The following is a 26,490-nucleotide window of genomic DNA, read 5'->3' as shown; positions in this document are numbered from 1 at the left end:
CATAGATGAAGTAGCCTGTTTTCTTTCACTCTACATTGCATTCATAATGAATCATCTATTTATAAAGATTAGAAATCTGTATAGAGGAGTAGATGCACCCAGGATGACTGTAATGTAAATCTGTTTGTATATTGACCAAACAAGTATATTTTATTTGGGGGTTTTATTTAGACATTTCTTTTTGATATTTTTTTTGAATCACATTTTTGAAAGCACTTTTCTATCCCTTTTTGATAGACTTTAAATAACTAATGCAATTGTGAGGGTTTGTTGTTCATGTTTTCATTTTTTAAAAAATCTAAATTGTTCATTGTTTTGCCTGTTGTGGTAGTGAATGTACCTTAGTATGTATGGTAGTGTACGTTTCTTAGAAATTTTTTAAGTTTTTCTTAAATAACATTTTCTAAATTTAGTTTTAAGTATATCAGCATATTTCACTGATATATCTAGTTAAGATATTCATTAGATTATTTGCATTCACAGACATTTATGAATTTTATTTATGCATATAAACAATAAATATGTTGAAAAGATCTTTATGCATGATGTAGATCAAATGCTAAACACGAAAAAATGTAGCCATTTTTATAATAACCTGAATTTCAGTTAATTTGCTGAAAGAAGTTTGCTGACATTTCCAGGACATAAATCTGTCATTTATAATTTCTTCTGTTAACATCAGCAAGTTAATATATTTAATATTTCTGTATTGGAATGAAAGAAGACATTAATTTGAATTAACACTGAATACATTATACAGTATCTTTTAAAACCAATCAGACTGTCTAATTTAATGATTGTGAATTTAATAGGTTGAATACATACATTTCTTGATAGATGAGTTGATAATATCCAACCCACCTTCATAATTAAATATCAAAAGTCTATTCTTATTAACAACTGCTTTAAGGCTGAGTAAACATGAGCTTAATTAAACTCACAGATAATATTAGGGGATGCTGATTGCTGCACTAAGGAAAATAAAGTGATGCAGCCTGACCTTAAGAAATTATAAATATGGGACTGTTGACAAATGATAATAAGCAGCAAACATCTAAGAGAAGATAACTCCCAAGTCTGTATTGCTGAAAGAAATTGGGTTTGGTTTTGAAATGTATTATTTGAATATTTAGAAATGTTATCTCACTGTACCTAAATTAGAAGTCCAGTGAAAATTCCTGTTTCAGGAATCTGGTATAACAGAGGTCTGTCCTGCACTAAGAAGGCATTGCAATAAACTCCTAATGGTGGTTGAGGGCAGCACAGTGTAGGAGGATAGAAGCACAGAGCCCTGAGCCTTGTTATAGGTGAATTAAATGAGGTAACTTGCTGGGTTTTACCACCCTCCTCTGACTACTGTATTGCTAATAGAGAATGAAGTGCCAGTCTATTTTGAAGAAAAGCAAATGAAAATAAGATAATATCCACTTCACCCATCCGCCAGTTTTGTATTTGTCTTATTCTTTAAGGCTTTTGAAAGTTACTTTGAAATCAAATTAGCCATTTTATAACTTCCTTCTAGCAGAAACAGGAACAAATTGTTGCCCTGTGCCCATGTGTAGTAATTTATTTCTATGCTCTGGGTACTCAGGATAAAACCAGTAGCTAGCATGCTTGTGAAAGAGGACCACCACTATTATTTTAATACACTGGGATCTGATTTTATGATTCCAGAACATTTACCTTAATAAAGAATTGAATGCCATATACAAGATGAAAAATGAATGAGTGGTGAGACACATTTATCTTAGGCATCAGCTATTCTATTGACAAAAGGCACAAATAAGAAATTTGTCTAAATAATTAGATTTTTAATTAGTGCATCATTATAAGATTAATGTCATTGCACTTCATTGCATGTGATTTTGTATTACAAATTTTGTGTCAACAAAGATGCTACCTGTGGTTTGCTGATTTGAATCCTTAATATATCACTTGTGTGTATGGCATGTTACATATTTGCACTCAAGCGCTGGAAGAAGGCATTTGATTATTGCTCCACTGGTGGTGAGGAATATTGATGGTGTTGTGCTATATGAATACATTATATTTTCTAATATTCAAGAGGTAGCCACCCCTCAAATATTAGTGAATGCATAATTGTAATAATTTTAACAATAACATGAGCAGATAGGTTGCTCAACCTGGTCCATGTCTACCGGGAACATGCTTGAACATTATTGATGCTATATTCTTTTTAAACTTTGTTTTTTCTTTCTTTTTGATAGTTGCCGAACAAGCAACCGGAAAAGCTTAATAGGCAATGGGCAGTCACCAGCATTGCCTCGACCACACTCACCTCTCTCTGCTCATGCAGGTAATTGGTTACCATTTCTTGAGTTATGTTTTATTTCTTTATTTGTTGGTTTTTTAAAATAATTAATGCATTTTGATATTTGGTATGTCTTCACATGTTATCTTTGTTTTCCTGCTGTTTTATCCCTAAGTTGTTCTTTGCGATATGTTAGCCCAGATCTTATCCTCTCTGTTTCAGTGTTTGGACTCTAAAATACAGAATTCCTTTTTATATGGGGTCTCTTTTTAATTATTTCTTTCTCCATTTCTAAATGCCTGGATGATACAAGACATGGTTTCCATGTTAGGAATATCCTTGGGAAATGTAAACATGATAACTCATATGAAAAGTACTAATGTTAAGAACTGTTCAGCATATTTCTCCCTAAAATTGAACTTGTCTAATATATTGTGATGGTCATTTTAGGGACGGTGAAGATTTAAGAGAGAGCCTTTGGCCTCAAGTAGTTTATAGAATTATAAGGAAGGTTAGAACAGTACTGTAAAAACTAGACAATGAAAACTGCTTTATATGCTGGTTTTTTTTTTTTTTTCAAAGTTCTATCCATGGTGATGCAAAGAAGAGAAGGGTTAATTCCAATAAAGAAAGTCTGGAAGAGTTTAAAGGAGCCATTTGCCCAAGATGTTGAAAGATGAGCAAGAATTTGTTGGCTGGTAGAGATGGAGTGAGAGAAAGGGAATTCTCAGTGTATGGCTAGAGTGTGGGATGTGTGTACTTCATTAAGAGAACATAAGGATGGAAAGGCAGAGGAAGGTCAGGAAGTGGGAGGAAGTTTGACTTTGAAGCCCTTTCAAGGGTTTTGAGGAGGATCTGTGTTATAGGAAGGTATCTTCAGGATTGTGAAGGATGAAGGTTAGAAGAATGAGCTCTTAGCCCTACTTCACTGTACTCTTGTGAAAACTCTAATTTGATACTCATGTTTTCTCAGATGATCTTGACCTTAAATGCAGGGCTACCACTCTCACCCAGAAAGCAGTTCTTAAGCTCAAGGGGCCTTTCAAGTTGAGATTGGGAGTTGTCTGTTATATTACTGGGGAGAAGAAGGGAGAGAAAAGTAGTTGCTCCTTTGGAGTGAAATTTTATTTTCTCCGTAGGAATAATTAAAGGAATTAAAGGTGGTAAAGTAAAAAGGTAAAAGATAGATAAAATTATGGCACTGTAAAATGACCACTAACATCTAGAAAGGCCTTTCCCAGGTAAAACCTTAGAGTTGGAGAAGCTCTTACACAGATGACGACAAGTTCTAGACCACTCATAGCAGCATCATCTGTAATAGCTAAACATTTGAAGTAACCTAACGATCTATCACTTGGAAAATGGATAAATGAATTGTGGCATAGTTATATCCAAAACACACTGTGCACATAGAAAACAAGTGAACACTACTCAGATTTGCATGGATGAAACTCAAATATATTGTTGGACAACAAAAGCGAGTCACAAAAGAATATTATGTAAGCCTTTCATATAAAGTTAACATGCTACACACAATATTTTGTTTAGGGATATATATATATATATATGTACATGATATATATTATATATCCTATAATATGATTATATTCTATATATTCACTGTATTATATTTTATGTATTTTTATAATATAAGAGCCTAAAGCAAAACATGGTAATGTTAAAGACTGATTTCATGATAGTAGTTACCTCTGAGAGGGCATGAGAGGGATATAATTAGGGAGCGGGTGTAAGCAGTGGTAACATTGTATTTCCAAGGCTACGTAATGAGGATACATTACTTCTATTACTACCATTTCTGTTTGTGAGATTGATATTACACCCTGTCATTAAAATCCTACAGAGGGTCAAACAGTGCCAGATACCTTACTTGGGACATTACTCTAGCACTCAGCACAGTGCGCAGCAGTGTATGCTAGATGCTAAGTGAATGATGATTCTGTTTTTTAGTATATAATTCTGTGATTTAAAGATTTTAATCTCGCTCCTCTTTATAGTATTTATAGCAATTTCACCATCATTTATGTGCCTGTTGATTCATCTTTTATAGCTGTGATTTTCTTCACTTCTAATATTGAGACGACAGAACATGTGGTGAAGACTTTAATGATCCTTTTAATTATTTTTATTTGCTTTCATAGACTTAGCTTAAGTTCTTTCTCCTTCAACATTAATATAGAATTTAATCAGAGGAATGGGCAGAGGGAAGCCTGTCATTCAGGTTCTAAGAGTGTTTTGTTTTTGTTTTTGAGACAAAATCTACCTCTGTTGCCCAGGCTGGAGTGCAGAGGCACGATCTCAGCTAACTGTAACTTCTGCCTCCTGGGTTCAAGAGATTCTCATGCCTCAGCCTCCTGGGTAGCTGGCATTATAGGCCATGCCACCATGCCCGGCTAGTTTTTTTTTTTTTTTTTTGTATTTTTAGTAGAGAGAAGGTTTCGCCCTGTTGGCCAGGCTGGTCTCAAACTCCTGTGCTCAAGCAGTCCTCCTGCCTCAGCCACCCAAAGTGCTGGGATCATAGGCATGAGCCACCGCACCGCACCCAGCATTGTTTTTCTTTATGTTATGGAGCCAACATGTTGTTGTTCTCTCAGAGGCAGTGGAAGCCTGTCAGACTTTCTGTGAGAAGTGGCATTTATTACTGTCTGGTAGATTCCTATTTCTGTATAAAAAGAAGAAAAACATGTGAATACGATACAGGACCAGGCCTCACATCCTGATAACATGCAGTGCCTCTTCACCAGCCATGCCTTTTGCCTCACCCTTTCTGTTGCTATGTTCTCTATCCTGCGTTGGACACAGAGTTTCAGGCGAGGTTTTCTAGGCATCTCCATCAAAATGAGAAGGAAAAACCTCCATCTCTCAGCACTTATTAACCTAAAAGATAAAGTTGCACTTTCTACTTTTCTTAGGTGGGGATTACATGAGCGCCCCACCAGTCATCACGGACACATCGTTTGTACCTATCAAATGTATCAGTAGAGATGGGGACATTAATTTGTGTAGGGGTGTCAGCAGTGCTCTGGGGAGAAAGAGATATTGGCATACACAGTGGTCTGGAGCATGTCTTCACAAAATAGTGTTTGTGGGGAGCCAGAGATTCCTAAAAGAACAGTGAATAGCACAGTCTCATTAAAAAAAAAAAAAGAAGGAAAAAAAAGAAAAGAAGGCATAGAAAATCACAGGCTCTTATGTCCAGGAAGATTCTAAGCATGAAAAATAACCCAGAAGTCCCAAAGGGAAAAGACTAGTGTACGTCTCTTACAATGAAAATTTCTGTATCAAAAACAAACTCAAAAGAAATCAAAGTATGAAAAATGTTTGTGCCCATGACTGATTGCCAGTTTACATGAAGAAATTGTGTAAATTGATATGAAATGGTGAATGCACCAATAGAAAAATGGGCAAAAGGTGCAAATAGCATGACATAAGGAAAAAATAGCCAACAAAACATGAAATGATATGTCATTGCAATTATAAAAAAAAAAAAGTGGCCAGGCACAGTGGTCACACTTGTGATTTCAGCACTGTAGGAGACTGAGGCAGGAGGATTGCTTGAGCCCAGGAGTTTGAGCCTAGATGACATAGTGAGACCTCATCTCTACAAAATTTCTAAAAATTACCCAGGCATGGTGGCACATGCCTGTGGTCCCAGCTACTCAGGAGGCTGAGGTGGGAGGATCGCCTGAGCTGAGGAGATCTAGGCTGCAGTGAGCTATAATGGTGCCACTGAACTCCACCATGGGTGGAGGAGATAGTATCATTCACCTAGCATGGGGTCAAAAACCTTTTTTAATTGATAAAATTCAGTGATAGCAAAGATATGGGAAAGCGGTCCCTTTCCCATGATCTAAGGGTTGATGTGAATTAGTGTAACCATTTTGGTTAGTGGTTTTCAGTATTGGTGAATATTTCAAATGTGTTTACCCTTTTGCCCAGCAAATTAACCTAAAGGAATTTATCTTACTGATATTCTCATAAAATAACAGAAAATTATAAGTATAGCATGGCTTTTGTACCTAGCAAATGGAAAGGTACCAGTTTTTAATTTAAATTTTTCTTCAGTAATGGACTAGTTAAGTAAATAATGATTCAGGGGTGTAACCCAGCACTACATAGTTGTTACAAAGAACAAGGTGGGCTTTCATGTGCTGGTATTGGAAGGATACACAAGATACATTGTTAGGTGAAAACATTGCATGTTGTCATTTCATGTGCATCTGGGTTTTAGAGTGTGTATACACAGATGAAAGCACACTTGTATATTCATGCATAGTCATAGAAATTTGTGGAAAAGGAAAGGAGAAACTGTTAATTGTTTAGGGAATAAGAAAGTAGGGAAATTAGCACATAGTGCCTTTCTAATAAAAAGAAGGCTGTAAAAATAAAACCCATAAGAAAACAATATAATATCTGCAGTAGTTTTCTATTGCTGAGTAACAAATTACTCATAATTTACTGGTTTAAACAACATGCATTTATTAATCTTACAGTTCTTCAGGGCAGAAGTCTGGGCAGGCTCGCCTGGGTTCTCTGCTCAGGGTATTATGAGGCCAAAATCAAGGTGTTGGTTGAGCTGGGCTCTTACCTGGAGGCTGGGAAAGAACTCACTTCCAAGCCCATGCAGTTGTGGACAGATTTAGGTCATTGCCTTTGTAGGACTGAGTTCCCCGCTTCACCCTGGCTATCAGCAAGGAGCTGCTTTTCAGCTCCTAGAGGCTGGCTGCCCTCTGCGATCTTGTAGCCAGCAGGGGCACATCCGGTCATTCTCGCACTTCAAATCTGACTGCTCCTCCTTCCATCAACCAGAGAAAACTCTTGCTTTTAAAAGGCTCACTTGGTTGAGTGAGGCCCCACTCAGATAATCTCTATACTTGAAGGTCAACTGACTTGGGACAATTACAGCTAAAAAAATCTCTGCATAGTAGTATTCATTTTTGATTGAATAACTAGGGGACTGGAATTTTGAGGAGACCATGGTTAGAATTCTGCCTACCACAGTAACACTTCATATTGTGTTTTGATTTAAATGAGTAAAAGTAGGAGCTCTAAGAGTGATACTTAAGAGGATGAGCCACAGAGGAAAAGGAGATAAAAACTGAGACACAGTGACTCCAGGCTTTTAAAGTGCTTAGGTAGCAAATGTAGCCCTGTTGGCCAAAATACCTATTTTCTGTGTCTTCAAAAGTTGTTTTACTATGAATTTGCAGGTGGCTACTTTGATGTATTTTTAAAAGGGTTTCTGTAAGGAAGGATGGAAAGGAGTTTCACTTTTGTGTTGGGCAATTTTAGGAGTTATTAAAGATAGGAAATATCCCTAAATCTCTGTCTATGTGTATATATAGATTTAGGTTACAAAGAGACTTCATTTCTTAAGGGTTAGTCACCACTGTATTTATGCAGCTGTGTTCTGCTTGTTTCGGGTAGGCACATAGGGTTTGGGCAACAAAACAAAACATCCCGAATCCCACTCTTCAAAATGAATCACGTGAACATTTTCATGCACATCCCTTCATTATCTTCTCTGCCTCCCACCCCACAACCACCCATGGGGCTTTGACTTAACAAATAAAACTCAGCTTGTAACTTAGAGGGTTTCCAAGGAGAAACTATATGACATCATGTACATTTTTTAACAGAATATCTTCATTATTTCAGAAAACTCTTAAGGACCTTTCTCCTTTTGATTTCTTTTAGAGTCTCTTTTTGAGCCATACATGAGAATTGTTTGCAACTTGCTCACCTTGCACTTCAGCTATATCAGTTCCACTCCCCTCAATCTTGCAACTCGTTCATTAGATGGGATACTAAATTGGACGGTGGTAAAGGCAATGGTTTTATAAACAGCCATGTTAATGCAAATAATTGAAAGTTAATAGTCTGGCAATAAGGTGGAGATAGGGAAAAATAAACAAGGCAGACTAATGAATTCAGAGAAGACAGTCTGGGGTAGAACAGGGTAAGCAGATATTCCAGTGTGCCAGAGATACTCCTGGGAGTATCACAATTTTTTTTTTTTTTTTTTTTTTGAGACAGTCTTGCTCTGTCGCCCAGGCTGGAGTGCAGTGGCGCGATCTCCGCTCACTGTAAGCTCCGCCTCACAGGTTCACACCATTCTCCTGCCTCAGCCTCCCGAGTAACTGGGACTACAGGTGCCTGCCACCATGCCTGGCTAATTTTTTGTATTTTTAGTAGAGACGGGGTTTTATCATGTTACCCAGGATGGTCTCGATCTCCTGACCTCGTGATCCACCTGCCTCAGCCTCCCAAAGTAGGGAGTATCACTATTATAACCCAGTGCCATCCTTGATATCAGCATGAAACTTTGTAATATTCTACTGCCCCAGGACTTTAACCTTGGAAGATGTGTAGTTGGGCCATAAGGGATTTAGTAAAACCTGAAATTTTGGCACATAATGCCAACCAAGCACTTACTTGTTTACTAATATGCGTGTGACTGTTTCGTTTTAAAATTTTAAGAGAGTTTATAGGCTATGTTGCCATGACTCTGATCTTCAAGGCTTGTTTGCTTTAAAAGCGTGAGTTTCTGATTATAACAGTAAAGCTAATAGTTTGTAAGATATACAAGAAATCACCTGGGAAATATAAATCCTCTATCAACCCATTACTTGGAGATAACCCCTATTACCAGTTTATTGTATTCTTCAGTCTTTTTTCCTGTATGTACTCTGTGTGTGTGTGTGTCCATCTGAACATGTGACTGAAATGCCTATGTTGAAACTTTTATTCCCCCCTTGTGACCACCAAATAGTACAGTGTTGAAGAGTCCATCAGTACAAGCCAAACATAATATCTTACTATTTGTAATGTACATGTTTTATTTCTATGGGATTTAGACATTTTCCATACTCATTAACCATTTGTATCTCCTTTTATTATTTACCTTTATTTTTATCCTTGGTCCCTCTCTTTTGTTTAATTTTTATTTTATGGGCTTATAAGAAGTGAGAACTGATATTAATCTTTTATAATCTCACCAGTATCCTTTTTCAATTTGCCATTTCCCTTTTTATAACAGTGAGGGTTTTTTTTTTACTAATAGAAGTTATTATTTTTCATTTTGTGCATGTATGTGTGGTCCAAACTGTCAGTCTTTTTTTTTCTTCTGATTTCTTCCAAGTTTGTTGTTATGTATAGTTGTACAGAGTTTTGCTTTTTTGACAAGACTGGTCTTGCTCTCAGCATCTCCTGCTCTGATCTCATTGCTTCCCCTCCCTCTTTCTGCTTGACAAGTTCAGCACCAGTGACGCATTTCTTTACCTTTTCATACTCTTAGTCTGTCAGTATAGGATGATGGTTTTCCTAAGCAGTGAAGAAGTTCTTGGGCAAAAAAAAAAAAAAAAAAAAAAAATCTGAATTCTTTCTAAACTGTATTGGTGAGCCTACAAAGGAAGGAAGTCTGTAAGCCAAATGGGCATTACAACAGTTTTTTCCACCTCCCCAGACTCCTGGAGTTGACTGATACACACACCTTTCTGCTCAGGTATTTGTGGTACCATCAGATTTTCATGCAGTGCTCAAAGGAGAGGCTATTACTTACGAATTTTAGTTTGCTGGTGAGAACAATTTAGTCATTAGAGATGAATGATCTTTAGGTGCCAGTGAAAGAATTCTCTTTATAAGATGAGGCTGGGCTGGGCGCGGTGGCTCACGCCTGTAATCCAAGCACTTTGGGAGGCTGAGGTGGGCGGATCACGAGGTTGGGGGATCCAGACCATCCTGGCCAACATGGTGAAACCATCTTTACTAAAAATACAAAAATTAGCCGGGCGTGGTGGCACATACCTATAGTCCCAGCTACTCAGGAAGCTGAGGCAGGAGACTCGCTTGAACCCAGGAGGCGGAGGCTGCAGTGAGCCGAGATCACGCCACTGCACTCCAGCCTGGGCGACAGAGCAAGACGGTCCCCCCCAAAAAAATGTGAGGCTGGAGACATGGCCCTGAGTGAAATATTGCCTTTGTTGTGTTTATTTTGTGACTTTCATTCAAAAGCCTTCAGCAGATTTTCCATGCTTGAAATATTATTTCCCGAATGTTTGAACCTGCTTTATAGATCTTTAATAAAAATGTTCATTCAGCAAGGCAATGACCTCCTTTAGCTGCATAGACATGATAGTACAAGACAAATAGTTCCCTTGCCTCTTTAAATTTAGGGAATAGGACAAAGGAAAATTAGGTGCTCACGGAGTCATAACAAATTAATTGTTAGCCTTAATAGGAATTAAGTTTCCTGGTGCCCCACATAACCACTGTTTCTTTAAAATAATATTAACTTTCTTTTTTGTTTTTTCAAAGGGATTTCTGACATCATACATTTCCTCTTTAAAAAAAAAAATATGTCAGTCTCAACAAAATCAACTTGTAAAACCTTATCTTCAGTTTAGGGCACCTTGCTGTCCTCCTTGTAGAGTGTCATTTTATGTTGGTAAAATAGGCAAATCATGTGGCTAAACTTTATCCAGGTGATTCCTTTAGTCAGCCATGGGTAGAGCATCATCTTGGAATCATCTAATTTTATTAAAACCTTTTTCACTGAGCCCCAAGATCAGATTTCTTATAGTGTGTATGTCCAAGCTATATCATTTCACAGTGCATCTGTTCTGTGACTTCATTTCATTAATAAGTTTCTCTGCATTACGGAGAATACCATCTTTATGTTCCATGCTGTACTCACTTTTTTTTTTTTGTCCTTAGCCTTTGTGTAATTGCCAATTGTTACTTAAGTAATGACACATCTTGCCCTTCCTGCTTAAGGAAAAGAATGATAAAATCAGATGGACTGACGTCAGTCAATGTGTTTTCCTAGTCTGGGGTATTGCTTTGTGTCAAGTCAATAATCGGGTGTATATACCAACATCATTAGTCTTTGTTAATTCCTTTATGCAGATCCATCTGCCCTGTGCCCTTCATTTATCATTTTGGCCCTTTAAGAAGTCTGTAATGTTGATGTATAATCTATTCCTAGTAATAATTCAATGACATTGTTCATATTTCCGTAATCTCTGGGTGTAAGAGAATTTAATCTGAATGGCCTTTGATTTAGATTTTTATTCTCTCCTTTATTATAAATTAAAGCTGTTGGAAACTGATGCCTAATTTTAATTTTGAAGCTCCCCCATGTTAACAAAAGTGGTAGCAACTTTTTTTTTTTTGTAAGAACATGGGTCATCCTGGGCAGACACCCATAGGGCAGGTTTTTCATTCTGTTTAATTTTGCTTTTCAATCACAATTTTGCAGCATTTTTGTTGTGTTTGTGTATCCACTGGGGACTTTGTTTAGCTAGGGTTGGTTGCTGAAGTCCCAGCTGGATCTTAATTACATATTTTCCATGTTAGAATTGACAGTCCTTAAAGAAAGATTGGATGTAGGGTGAGACAGAGTTGATCAAAGGTGACTTCCAGCTTGCTGAGAATATGGAAGACTGGACAGGACATTTCTCAAGATGGAAGAAACAAGAAAAATGAATCAGAGGTCATACTTAAGAGTTCACTTTGCTGCATATTGGGCCAACTTGCTCATGAGTCATTCAAGTGATGTAAATAGGCAGTTGTTGTTACATAGGTCTGAAACTCAGAGGTTGCCTCTGTGTTGGCGATGTCAGTTGGAAGCCATTAATTCACTGATGGTATTTAAAATAGTGAGAGGGGAGGAAATCATTGAAAGGAGAGTTGGAGTGAGAAGAAGCCAAAGCCTGGCTCTACAATGCTAACATTTTAAGGTCCTGAGAGGACACATGGCCAGCAGGAGACTGAGAAGCAGAAACCTGAGATGCAGGAGGGAAGGTGGAGAATGCAGTGCCATAGAATCCAAGAGCAGACGGGTGCCCACAATGAGGGAGGCGTCCATCTTAACATCAAGTCAGCCAGCCCTATCAGGTGCGTCACAGATGTCCACTGAAAGAATAAATAATTGTTTATAGATAAATGGCCAAAGACTCATTTGACTCTTAGGACCAAAAATGCCGCATGTGCCCTAATGCAAGTCAAGGATTACTTTCCCCCAAAAGAGGGAGTCTTCCTTAATACTGAAGTACCACAAAGCCCTGTACATCATACATTATCTTAATTACTTTATTTTGAAAGTAGTTTTAGCAAATCTTTCATTTGCCTTGTCCATAATATAATCCATTTCAACCATTGCTAAGCTGAATGGAGGCTGTTGCCTTTCAAACTCTTCCATAATTTAGTTGCCAAGGTGAGACTGATATACAACCTGCCAAGTCCAAAAAGCAGCCAAACAGGGCAGTGCTTCACCTAAAGCAAGGAAATCTAAAACTTTCTATTTTTGACAGAAAATCGACATTGGGAATTCTTGAGGTTACTTTTTCTGTGAGAAGAGATTCTTATAAATTTTAGAGAGGAGAAGAACTCTTGAAAAACTAGAGTCTCAAAATAGTCAACTTCTTGAAGTTACTGAGATAGGATAATCTTTTTAGTATCAAATTTTGTCAAAAAAATACAATTGGAAATTAAAATAATTGGTTTATCTACTTTGTCCATTTTTGTATTCGACATTTTCAGATTTAAATCTGGTGCAGCATATAATTACATATTTATTGCTTAAAATGTCTAAATTAATAAATAGTATAAATGACAATGTATTAGTATATATATGCTAAATCCCTAAAAGTTTATATATTCAAACTGGGAAAAATAATTTTCTCATCTGCTAGTTGAAAATGAGAAATTGCCTTGTGTGTAGGGTTGCCTTTGTTCTAAGATATGATCAGTGACCACCTAGAAAGTAAAAGGTACATTTAAAATTCTTCCTAGTCGCCTCTCACTCTTGTGGTTTTGAGAACATGGTAGTCTGTGACGGGACAGTTTCGGTGACCGTCACAGTGATTTCTGTGGCTTTGGCTTTTCTGCTCCTAGCTCACTCGTCAGCAGTTTACTCTCAGGTTTATCTCTGAATTTGAGTTGGAAATCCTCAGCTGTATGTAAATAGAGACTGTCTTCCTCCAGTCATTAGCTGGTGAGAGAGTGTGGATTTGTATCGCAGGCAAACTAACTGTTCCACAGAGACAAAAGGACTTGAGGCAGGGGCTCCGTTAGTGTGGGGATCAGCCAGCTGTCTTCATTAAGTGCCCAGTGCCATAGACAGAAGGCTGAATGCTCAACACAGCCACAGTGGCCTGTACCCATCAGGCAACCAGTAAGGGAAGTTTAAAAGTCTGTATCTTAAAATCAAGTATATATGCTAAAAAGCATTTTCTTTTTTTGGCACATTTAAATATCATGTACAGGAATGATATCTGTATCTTTGAACTTATTCATTCTGGCATAATTGTAGCTTCAGCTTTATGATGCTTTAATGCAGATTCTAAAAACTGACTACAGCAATGTATGAGTACTTCTCTACAAAAGCCGTGTAAACTGCAGGCTTTGAAGTTCTAAGCTTTCATGTTTGGAGTAACAGTGGGTAATTGCAGAGCTTGTCATGAAGTGTTCAGGTGTGCACACACTGTGGCAACCCAGAAGTTTAGAGGGTTCAAGCCTGGGGAGGAGGAGCCCATCAACACTGTGCACTGGAGTTGGTAGCATATTTTGGTTTCCCTAGTCAAGGGAGGAGAGAGGTGGATAAAATTTAGAAGTGTATAAATACAAGAACAGTCATATAGTTTTAGGGGGGAGAGATGAATTTTGCTTGAAAAAAATCTGAACTATTTTAGATGTTTTTAAAAATATGTTTAAAAACTTCTATTTACAAAAGCTGTATATATTCAGTGTAGAAAACTTGGAAAATATAAGAACAAAGAAGAATTGAAAAATCATCTATATTGTCCCCCTTAAAAGAAACATATAGATAAAAGAAAATAGAAATAAATAAATATAAATCATCTATATTCTTATCCATTACTCAGAATTAACTACTTAACATTTGAATGTATGTCTGTGCATTTTATATATCTATTATAATATTTATAACATCCTTACATAAATTTATATAAACATGATTTATATATATACATTTGTATATACATATATAAATGTATGATCATAAATATAATTTTATGTCTATATCATTTTCTTTTAGCATTATGTTTTGACTGTTTTTATATGTCATTAAATATCTTTTTTCCCCTAATGGTTGGTTTCAAAAGATACAAAATATTCTATTTTATGAAAGTGCCATAACTGCCTCCCCCTATTGGACATTCGGGCTGTTCCCAGTATTTTTGTTCTTATAAGTAATGCTGTGGTGAATAGCATTATTCATGAATCTTTGTGATCAACTCTGATTAGTTTCTCAGCTTAATCCAAGAAAAATGTTCTTTCAAGTGTTGGCCTTTTATTGTCTTGTATTTGTGTTGTTGGGCTTTCCATTATTTCCTTACTTAGATTTTTGAGGCCCTAGAAGCCAGAGATTGTATCCACAGGAAATGCTCTTTAATGCTTGCTGCAAATGACATTTAATAAGCATCAAGAATGTGTTGTATAGGCACCAAGATAACTTTACACATATCTAAGTACCTCTCCAGTATGTTCTCCCTAGCTGAAACAATAGCCAGTTGTGTTAAACTTCCAGGAACTTTGTACCCAGTGACATCATGATGACCTGATGACGTCAGTGAGATGAATGAAGAAGGAACTATTGCAGGAGGCTACAGAGCCTGTCACACTTTTGTTCCTGCCAGACATTGAGGACTATACTTTAGTGTAGAAACCTCCTTCTACTATGTAACTCAGAAATTCTGCTACCCAAACTTGATTTTGAGATGGCTGACAATTAATGATATGCTAAATGGTGTACATAATAAACACTGGACCGCAGGGTAAAAGATCTGGTCTTTACCTAGCCCTCCCAGTTAGCAGCAATTCTACTTTGGGCATTTCACTCTCTGGGTCTCAACCTCCTCATCTATCAAATGGAAGTAGTCAAACTTGCTCTTGGAACCTCATATGATTGTTTAAATGGGAAAGTATTTTCAGTATTATAAAGTACAACAACAGTGTCAAGTTTTAAGAAACTACCAGAGGATTATTACAACCAATCTGAATTTATAGCTAGAAATTTGTAGCTAGAAATGATACGACATCATAGTGTGTAAATACAAAGCAAATTAGGACACAGGCTTATTGCCATCTCCAAGGGGATTATTGACAAGGCATGTGTCATCCATGTAACCAAGTCTCTGCTGGGACACACTTGCAGTAGTCTGTGATATTTTCATTTTGGTATACCAACCTTTGGAGGTCCCTTTGCTGGTACAGTTACTCTGGTTTCAAGCTGATTTGGGAAATTAATGGCATTTAAAAAAAAATCAACTCCAGTAGATCAGAACCACGGCAGTTCCAGAGAGGCTGCCTCAGTGATAGGGAGAGGCAAGGGTGATCTGGTAGTGGGATTCACAGCCCCTACCCCACCTTTGCTTCATTCAACCAGAGAAGCTCAACCTGTCCCATTTTGGACTAAGGAGTAATCTTTTGCTTGAGCTGAAGAATCGGTGTACACACACATACACACACACAGGCTTGAAACCATTCTAGGAAACGGAGACCCAGTGCACCTAGTGTCCAGGATCCTGTGACTTGCTGGTATCTGAGCCAGCTTTGGAGCTCTGCTCCCCAGATCTCTGCATCTTGCACCCCTCCCAGTGAGGCCCTGGAATCTATCCCTGAAGATGCCTTCTAGAAGAATCAGGAAAGACCTGGGACATCTCCAGAGTGAGCCTTGATTCACTCTTCTCTCTGGGTCCTGAACACAGTGTTTAGATGAATGATTTTCTTCATTTATGTTTCATCTGTCCTATTCTGTTATATTAGTCTGTTCTCATGCTGCTATGAAGAAATGCTCGAGACTGGGTAATTTATGAAGGAGAGGTTTAATTGACTCACAGTTCTGCATGGCTTGGAAGGCCTCAGGAAACTTACAATCATGGCGGAAGGTGAAGGGGGAAGAAAAGGTACCTTATTCACAGGGCGGCAGGAAAGAGTGAGAGCAAGCAGGGGAAATGCCAGATGATTATAAGGCCGTCAGATCTTGTGAGACTCACTCCCTATCACGAGAATAGCATGGGAGAAACCATCTCCATGATCCAGTCACTTTCCCCTGGGTCCCTCCCACAACACGTGGGGATTATAGGAAGTACAATTCAAAATGAGATTTTGGGTGGGGACACAGCCAAGCCATACTATCTGTCAAAGAACTTGGGTCCCCCACTTAAATAGATAGTGGTGGTGGGGTGGGAAGAAACCTCACTTTTCCAAAAAGAAATACAGGCATTTTTTTTGTTTACAGTCATTTTGTTGTGATATTTATCATTTATGGGATGTTTTAAGTATAGAAAAAATTCTAGTATTATTTTAGGAATGAACTATATTGCTGTGGTACATTAAAATAGTAGTCAAGAGATAAGCAAGGTAATAGTAAGCTAACAGGTCTCATGCAACTAAATCATGTCAAGAATAGTCAACAGGAGACGGCACCCACCTGAGAAACACGTGGGCTGAGAGAGGAAAACTTCCTAACCTTTGTAATAAAAACCATGCATTTCCTAAGTATTCCGCTGACCCTCCTGCTGACACCCTTCTCGTTGGTGGAGAGTCGCTGATACACGTACCCCTAAGGACGTCCCCAAAGCATGAGCATTCTAAAGTGGTCCATGTATTAAGGTATCAGATGTTGATGAACAGAGAGACTGGCATTTAATTACATGGACTCTGCTCATCTTTTATCCTTAGATATAAAGAAGTTATATTTCAGGTTAATTTTCTTAAAGTTTTATCATGGTCTGCTAACAATCAAATATGACTTTGAACAATTCTCTTAACTTGGCTTTAATTTCCTTTTCTGTTAAAGGAGGAGACTGGATATATATATATATATATATATATATATAAAATTTTAAAATATTCCTTCTAAGGCTGTACCTTCATATTTCTAGTTCTTTGGCTTTAAAGAAGATTTTCTTTCACCCTGTGTTCTCAGGATTAATATATACCTGCCTTGTGTTCTCCATTGGAGGCATGCTTTTAGTATTCCAGGTCTGATGACAAATGACACTCTCAGCATCTAAAATATTAAAGATAAAAGAATGGGTTAGCTGGTTGGGCCCAACAGACATAAGATGTGAGGGCATGCCCGAGTGACCCCCAGCATGTTCTGGATATGCACTCCACATTTCATCAGCATCTGAGGATGGATGTGCCCTTTGGAAGGAATTTTGAGAGGAAAACAGGTTGTCCTGTGGACCGTGCCTCCCAGGAACTTTGAAGGCCAGGTATCCCCTTGTTTATCTGGAGAAGCAACACATCCCAGTTTGTGGTAGTTATATCTATCCGCTGGAACAATTAGGCCTAAAGCCTATTTTTGCACATGTGGGAATGTACTGGAAGTCCTGCAATAGTTACCAGAGTGACCGGCCAGTGTCTGAAGGAATGAACGTAGTTTCGAAGGCTTTGAGAGAAAGTGTGTGTGTGTGTGTGTGTGTGTGTGTGTGTTCCTCAGCAAAAGAACATGCCCTACTTCAGTGTTTAGAGATGCAAATCATCTTAAATAGGCCAAATGCAGGAAATGAAACAAGTTCCTTAATTGGTAAAAAGCCCACTTCCTTGTGGGATCAGTAATTTGGCTTGGGAATGCACACATTCCAGCATCCTTGAAATTGAAAGAAAAAAAAAATAGGTGAATTGATTCACATTTGGTGCTCTTATGCCATTATTTCAGTAGGAAATGTGGGTTATCATTTCATTTGACAGTTTTGATTTCCAAAAGAGAAGGACCAAATGCAAATTTTTCTCCCTTCTCTGGAGACATAGGCGGACTTTTAACATCAAGAGATGTACATACCTCCCCTGACAACACATTTCACATAAGCAGTACCAGTCTGCCCTGTCAGTGGTTCTGTGAAGCTGTTTATTTCATCCTACTGTTCCTATTGTTGACAAAAATGAGGGATGTTCATTTCTTCTAGTGATGTGGGCTTTAACTATTTCTGTCATGAGTGCAGTGTGCCTATCTAACCTGAATTCTGCTTACCATTCATTTCCTGAAATTGTCTTTACTAGCAGGGTAGAAGTTACAATATCTAAATTTAAGTTGCTGACCTTTATTTACTTCAGAATAAGCAGTTGACTTGTGAGTTTATGTTTGATAGCTAATCATGCATTCTGCTTTTTATTAAAATACCCATAACATCTGCCACCACACCTTATTTGTAAAACTGCTATAATACTGGAAACTAAGAACATACCAATGATCATTCACATCTTGAGTAGGAATGAATGCTGTTACCTGTGTCAACAGAAAATCTTGTGTCAGTAATCAGCTCATGGCTAGACCACAGAAACAGTATGATAGCGAGATAGGCAGGAGACAGAAGGTGGATTTCACCTTCCTGGACTGCATACCCTGACATCAGAGACTTTATACCTGTCCCTACAATCAGAATATCTGGCAGTCACCACCCAACCCCGCACCACAAAGAAGCCGCATTTTGTGCTGATCGGAGCCATCCATTGCCCTCCCAACAGTATTATCTTTCTGTAGGAAATTTAAGAAACTATACTTTCCAGTATTAAACATCCCACATCAGATAAGTTGGGGATTCATTTATTAATCTGTAATAATATGCCTTTTTGGTGGGGGAGCCAAATTAATGGAACAAAGTCAATGATCAAAAATACTATCATTGAAGACTTTGATAAGTCGGTTAACAGTAAAATCGGTACAAATAGTGGAAACAAACAAAACTCTGCTCTAGAAATAGTCTTGTGGCTTTTAAATTTTTAAGCAATGAAGGCGAAAGACCTACAAACAACCGAAACTATCTGAACAGGAAATAAAATAAAATAATTGCTAACAAAGGAATAAAACGCATGCTGACCTCAGTCATACCTTTCACTGCTAGATAATGATGTAATGGCCAGAGAACTCTATTTGGTAGGGAGGGAGGGAGGTAGATAGATAAAATCATATATTCAAGAACACACAAAATAACAGTCCATGGATCTTTCCTGGAAAAGTCACTTAAAGATATACAGAAGATGGCTGGGCGTGGTGGCTCACGCCTGTAATCCCAGCACTTTGGAAGGCCAAGGCGGGGGCAGGGTGTATCACCTGGGGTCAGGAGTTCAAGACCAGACTGACCAATATGGCAAAACCCCGTCTCTACTAAAGATACAAAAATTAGCTGGGCATAGTGGCATACACCTGTAGTCCCAGCTACCCAGGAGACTGAGGCAGGAGAATTGCTTGAACACGGGAGGCGAAGGTTACAGTGAGCCGAGATCGTGCTGCTGCGCTCCAGCCTGGGCGACAGAGCGAGACTTCATCTCAAAAAAAAAAAAAAAAGGATTTACAGAAGATGACTGAAAAATTAAAATGAACTTAAATTGGAAAGATGAGTTATAAAAGTACTATAGTATTGATAGGAAAATGAAAGTTTAAAAAGATACTTTAAAATGTAGTATAAATGATAATTCACTAATAGCAATATAGATCTAGAACTCATTAACTAAGATCAGAGACAAGGGTGACAGAAGCACACATGTGCAAAGTTCCTTAACTTACTTTGAGGCATGGGGGAGGAAATAAGAATAAATACTGTATTTCTTCTCAACTCATTAATTAAAATATGCATGCATGTGTGTTTTTTAAACATTTTAGAATAAAACTTACTAGCATGAAAAGCAATTATTTCCTTTTATGTTACTGAAGAAAAAAAAGAAGAGTAACCATCCAGCAAGGAATTCAAAAATTACCAACTTTACTTTGAAATATAAATGTGAAAAGTTGGTAGAACAGTGTAAGAATTATTTACTGTGAATTTTTGGGATTCTAAGAGTGCTGATTAGTTTAATATTATAAACACTGTTAATACATCATAGCAGCGTGTCAAATGTTCATCTGAATAGACATTGAAAAAGCCCTTGATAAAATTAAACATCCATTTCTGCTAAAAATTATTTAGAAAATGAGAATGAATTGAGACATCCATAATGTAGAAAGACATCTAATTTAGACTAATGGCCAATGTCTTACTTTAGTGAAATACCAGAAGCATTTTGTTAAAATCTTTCCCCATTAATATAACACTTTATTCTACACATTCTTTGCAGTCAGATAACACATAAAATGGAAACAAAATATATAATTCAAAGATGGTAAAATTTGTTATATTCATATGACATAAAGAATCTAGAAAATCCAAGAGAATTCAGTGAATAAGTTCTAAAATTAATAATGAAGTAGGTTGTATACAAGATGGATATATAGAAGTTAATGCTGTTGTATATTACCAACTATGACCAGTAAGAAATGATAGTGGGAGAAAGGAGTGATATTCTGTGACAGCATTCCATGCCCTTTTCCCATAACCCCACCCCCACTGCCCACCCTCCAAAAGGGCAGAAAATATCATGCTTTGAAATAACCAGAAGACTTGAAAGGGATTGCTATGAAAACACAACAAAACTTTATTTGAAAAGTAAACTGTTATGAATAATGGAAAGATGTGTCCTGTTCATTGGAGAAAAGGCTAAATATTGTTATTTTCCCCAAATTATAGTTGTGATGGTACTTTCAATTAGACTTTTCATGAGTATGTATATGTGCGTTTAACTGTTTTCTTTATTGCAAACACTGAATGCACTCTGTCTGGTTTAAGCAGGGGAGGAATTATTAAAGTATATTAGGTAGCTCACAGAATTAGTATTAGTACCAGAGAGTGAGCATTGGAGGCCAAATACCCTAGAAGAACACCCAGCCCACACCATGGCACTGTGCCAGAGCAGGTCCAGCTCCTGCTGCTCCTGATCTCTGGGTTGCAGAAACTCTTGACACTGATGCTCCCCAAAAGGAGTGCCTCTACTGCCACGTCTGTCATCAAAATTGATTTCTTTGGCAGATCTTCTTATTATTGCATTGTTTCAAGCCAAAGTTGAGTTTAGCTTAAAAACTCAAAAAAAACCTAGTCTATATTCTAACTGCAAGGAAAGTTGGAAAAGTGGGTGGTGGCATCAGCCCTGCAGAGGCAGGACTCGGCTCACGATATGGGAAATTTCCTCTTACGTAGGGAGGTTGCTTAGAAGATAACTGGAGGCCATAAAGATGACAAATGCTTACAGTGGTAACTTGATGTAATGACCCCAGGGTACATCTAGAAAACTCAGTAGATACAATTAGCCAAATAAATCAGTGAGTTGGACCTGACCTACCTGAGATTAACACATATCAGAAAGTGACAATCCAAGCATTCATATATGAATAAGAACAGGAAGGAATGGATGGAGATATGTTGAAGAAAACATCACAAACCACTGCAAAGGAAATAGTTTAATCAACAAATGATACTGGGAAAAGTATATGAAAAATACTTAAGGTGAGCTTCTTTCATACTATATATACTAAAATGATTCATATGGCTTTTAAATTACCTGTAAAAATTAAATGCTAAAAAGTAAAATTAATATATAGTTGAACATTTAATATATTTAGGATGGAGAAATAATTTCTGAGTATGAAAAAGTAGAAGAAATCACTAAAAGGAAAAGATTGATAATAGAAATTTCAAATTCTGTAAGTTAAAAAATACTGTAAACAAAACTAATACACTAACAAATAACTTAGGACGTATCTACAAGAAGTATAATGGGCAGAAGATCAATATTGTTAAGTCATAAAGAGCTTTTTTTAATGAACGTATGAAAATACTACCCCACTAAATAAATAGGCAAAGGACATGAACGGACATCTCAGAAAAGAAATAGAAATGACAGATAAACAGATGAAAAGTTCAACCTCTTATTAATCAAATAAATTTACATCAAAATGATGAGACATCAGTTTCCACTTGATTTGCAAATATTAAACAGCAAACATGGTAATATTCATTTCTGATGATGGTATATTGAAATGGGTATTTTCACTACATTAATGTAAATTTACAATGGTTTTAGCGAGCAGCTTGATACTTTATGTCAAGAGCCCTAAAAATAGTTCACATCACTTGAACTAGTATTTGCATTTTATGAAATATAATTTAAGGAAATAATCAGAAAAGTACTCAAATGTATATTTTAGGATGTTAATTGCAGCATTAATTTGTAGTAGTACAAAATTGGAAACACCCTAAACATTAAATACTAAGAAGATTGATGGTTAAATTGTAGTCCATCTGTATAATGGAATAATTTGTAGCCATTTAAAAATCACATTTTTGAAAAATATCTAATAGCATAGGAAAATTGTAATTATAACCTAATTATAAAGAGCAGGACACAAAACAGTATGGTTTATGATCTAATTTGAAAGTATATTTGTATATACGTGTATACACTGTCAAAAAATAAAGACACTACAATATTACATTAGGATTATCGATTTCATTTTTATACTTTAATGTATTTTGCAGATCCTCTGCCATGATCATCTGTTAGAGTCAGATTTTAAAAAGTTATTTTAAAGGTGAGCAGTTCTTTTCCTATGGATTTTAAACGTTTCACCAGAAAAATTCATGTGCATATTGCTTTCACCCTCACCATCTGCCTCAGTCTAAAACAGTTAAACAGTTTTATGTGTAGCGTTTTCCAATATTAGTAGCAGTACTAAAGTTATCCCCTCAGTCTAATTTGTCCTTAGTCAGCCCCGTGGTAGTGCTGGGAATATGCTACTATCTTTTACCTAACATCCACCTAGAAATGTATATGTCTGCTGGAGGTTAGTGTATGATCTGAATGAAGATTGGAATGAGTTTGTTTTTTTTTTTTCGTTCCTTTTTAGAGAGAGTTTTGCTCTGTCATCTAAGCTGGAGTGCAATGGCATGATCATGGCTCTCTGCAGCTTTGAACTCCTCAGGCTCAGGTGATCCTCCCACCTCAGCCTCCTTAGTAACTGAGAACTACAGGCATGTACCACCATGCCTGGCTAACTTTTTGTATTTTTTGTAGAGACAGGGTTTCTCCATGTTACCCAGGCTGGTCTTGAACCTCCTGGGCTCAAGTGATCCACTGACCTCAGCCTCCCAAAGTGCTGAGATTACAGGCATGAGCCACCACACCTGGCTTTGGAGTGTTTTTTTATGACATGCATTGCTGAATAAAAATGTGATTGGTGAGGAGTTGAGTTAATTAATGTAAAATATTACAAAACTATTTAGCAGAAGTTTGTCATCTTTATCTTTTAGAAAAAAAAAGTAAATTAAAAATGACCTAAGAAACATTGTTCTCCATTAGGATTCCAAAATGATAAATCTGCTAGCCTATAGGGGAAAGGTCAAAATTTTGTTTTGCTGTAACTATATGTCATAAAATATAAAAGCTAAGCACTCCCTTAGGCATTATCTCACATTTTTCCACTTGCTAGCACATTTTTAAGTTTTTAAAATCATACTATGAAATGATTAGCTATTATAACGTTTGAAGTTTTTTTATTTTTGAAATTATAATTTAATTAATAACCAAATGTAGATCTTGTTATTTATTATCTTTATTACATGTCTTGGTAAAACAGAGCCAGGAATTCCTATTGTAGTAGTCCTGGGAAACTAGTCCAGGTGTAACATTGCCCATGATTAATTGGTGATGTACTCAGGCCTGACACCATCCCACTCTACTGCTCCACTGTGGGAGATGCACCTTGATTGCCCAGTGGCCTAATCTAATCCAATGACCTCTTTCTGGGAAAGAAAAAAAAAATTGAGCATGAGCACCCTGCAGGATTTGATACCAGGAACCATCTCCAATTTCTTGAGTAGTTGTCTTCTCTTGCTTCCTGTGGTGCTTGCTTCTGTATTTCTGTTCTTGTTGGCTCCTTTTGCTTCTTGTGCCATTTTAACTATTGGAATCCCTTGGATCACATTCTCTGTCACACTTAATCGTGGCATAAACTCTTTTACCAAGGTCCTTTCTTTCATGCGTGTGCCAGTTTTTCCCACAGCTTTCTCTTGGGTCTGAACCTTTCTCCTGAACACAGATGCATGTGTCTGTTTACTAATAGTCTCTCCATCTGATTGTGTCCTACCGGCACCTCAGATCCAGCTGTTACCCAATAACAAATTTATTTTCTCCAATTTCTGTTTATTCTCTCTGTTATTAGCAACATCATCCACCTTGTCACTCAAACTAGAAATCTCAGTATCATTTTTTGTTACACCCTCTCTCCCACTTTCCCTCTGAAAAGTGTTTTATACCTGACCCCCCTCCCCAGTGCCACAGCCACTGGTTCCAGGATGTTGCAGTGACAGAGAACTGGGAGCCTGCTTTGGCACTTCCTGGGCTCCACCTCCATCAAATCTCTCTCAGACATCGAAGCTCATTTTTTTGAAAGACATGAACTTAATTATGTCTTTTACCTAATGTAAAACATTTCATGGTTCATCATGACATACGGGAGTATAGTGGTTATTAAAGTGATTCCCAGATGAGCAGCAGCATCCATCGCCACCGCCACAGACTAGTTAGCAATACAAACTCTGAGGCTCCAACCCAGATCTACTAAGTAAGTAACTGTGAGGGGTGGTGCCCAGCACTCTGTGGTCTAACACATTTTCAAGGTGATTCTGATACACTCTACAGTTGGAGAATTAACTGCCCTGTAGGTTCTAAAGCCTGGCTGTGCATTTGAGTCACATGTGGAACTTAAAGACATACCCAGACCCAAGGCCAATTAAGTCAGAAACTTAAGGTGTCTGGCCTGGTCTGGCCTATATCTTTTTAAAAGCTCCCCAGAGATTTTGATACAGAGTAACGGTAGAGAACAACTTAAACTGTAAAATTCACTTTTTTTTTTCCAGCAGAATCTAAAGTAGTGTTTCTGAAACTTGAATGCACACTGGAGTCACCTGGGAAGCTTTAAAAATGACTGATGATTGCCCTCCACCCCCCTCCCCATTCTGATTTAATTGGTTTGCAGTGTGGCTTGGGCTTTGGGGTTTTTTAAGTTCCCTAGGCTATTTTAATGTGAAGCCAAGGTTAAGATTACTGTTCTAAAGCTAGGATTCAGAAACACTATTGTGCCTAAGAAGCGCCTGGAGTACTTGATAAAAGTAAGGGCCCCACTCAGGTGACGAATCACCTGGAGTACTGCCCTAAAGAGTATTGCCAGCTGGCCCCCGACTGTTGTAGTTACGCTTTCATCCATCCACTTTGCTCCTCACCATTCACTGCTCTGCCTTAATTTCCTACAACTCCCCGTCCATAACATCAGATTACTTCACTTTACTTAAGTGTGTCTTGCTTAAATCACTGGAAGGAAGTATAGGTTATTCAAGCCAATAAATTGTCCTAAATCAATTGATTAGCCATTTGGAAAAGCGGTAAGCCAGACTGCTATCTTGCTCCTTATAAGAAATAAGCCCCATATAGATTTTAAAAAATGAATTAAACCATAAAAGTACTAGGAAAAGGACAGGTGCAGTGGCTCATGCCTATAATCCCAGCACTTTGGGAGGCCGAGATGGGTGGATCACCTGAGGTCAGGAGTTTGAGACCAGCCTGACCAACATGGTGAAACCCCCTCTCTACTAAATACAACAAAATAGCTGGGCGTGGAGGTAGGCGCCTGTATTCCCAGCTACTAGGGAGGCTGAGGCAGGAGAATCGCTTGAACCTGGGAGGCAGAGGTTACAGTGAGCCAAGATCGCGCCATTGCACTCCAGCCTGGGCAACGAGGGCAAAACTCTTCTCTCAAAAATAAATAAATAACTAGAAAAAAATATGGATACATTTGGAAAATAATTTGGGATTGAAGAAGGCCTTTCCAAACAGATAAAACACCTAAAAGCCATAAAGGAAAGTGGTTGACAAATTTGATTAGATAAAAACTTTTCCACAGAAAAGTTACCGTAAGTAACATTAAAAGATAAACACAGATGAGAAAACCAGTCTTCAATATATTGACAGGGTTGCCTTGATGTGAAGAAAAAAAAAAGTAACAATAAAAGACTAACAGAAGAACTCAGTGGAATGAAGTACAAACTCTGGGTACTTTGTACAAAAAGAAACACAAATCATCAGTTAACATTAAAAGATGCTCAGCTTCACTCATAATCATCTGAAGAAACATGAAACGTTATATGAGGTGATGGCTATGTTAATTAGCTTGATTGTGGTAATCATTTTATAATTGTATAGCAAAACATATTGTACACCTTAAATATGTACAATTTTTGTCAAGTCAATAAAGCTGGAAATATATTTATATATTTATATTTATATCTTTATATATATTTATCTTA

General features: G+C 37.4%; 1 protein-coding gene across 35 annotated transcripts in view; it reads left to right on the top strand.

Moving 5' to 3' along the window:
• MAST4 (microtubule associated serine/threonine kinase family member 4) overlaps positions 1–26,490 on the top strand; it is a 575,831-nt gene that overhangs the window by 458,765 nt on the left and 90,576 nt on the right. For all 35 annotated transcript variants that reach the window (XM_054684309.2, XM_016953225.4, XM_054684303.2 and 32 more), the window contains one exon: positions 2,229–2,317. In XM_054684309.2, the coding sequence (XP_054540284.2) occupies positions 2,229–2,317 (89 nt within the window). The remainder of the gene's footprint in view (positions 1–2,228; positions 2,318–26,490) is intronic.

This window comes from Pan troglodytes, chromosome 4 (assembly GCF_028858775.2).
Source record: "Pan troglodytes isolate AG18354 chromosome 4, NHGRI_mPanTro3-v2.0_pri, whole genome shotgun sequence".
Taxonomy (NCBI): Eukaryota; Metazoa; Chordata; class Mammalia; order Primates; family Hominidae; genus Pan; species Pan troglodytes.
The sequence above is the reverse complement of the archived record's forward strand: the minus strand, read 5'-3'. Positions and strand labels throughout refer to the sequence as shown.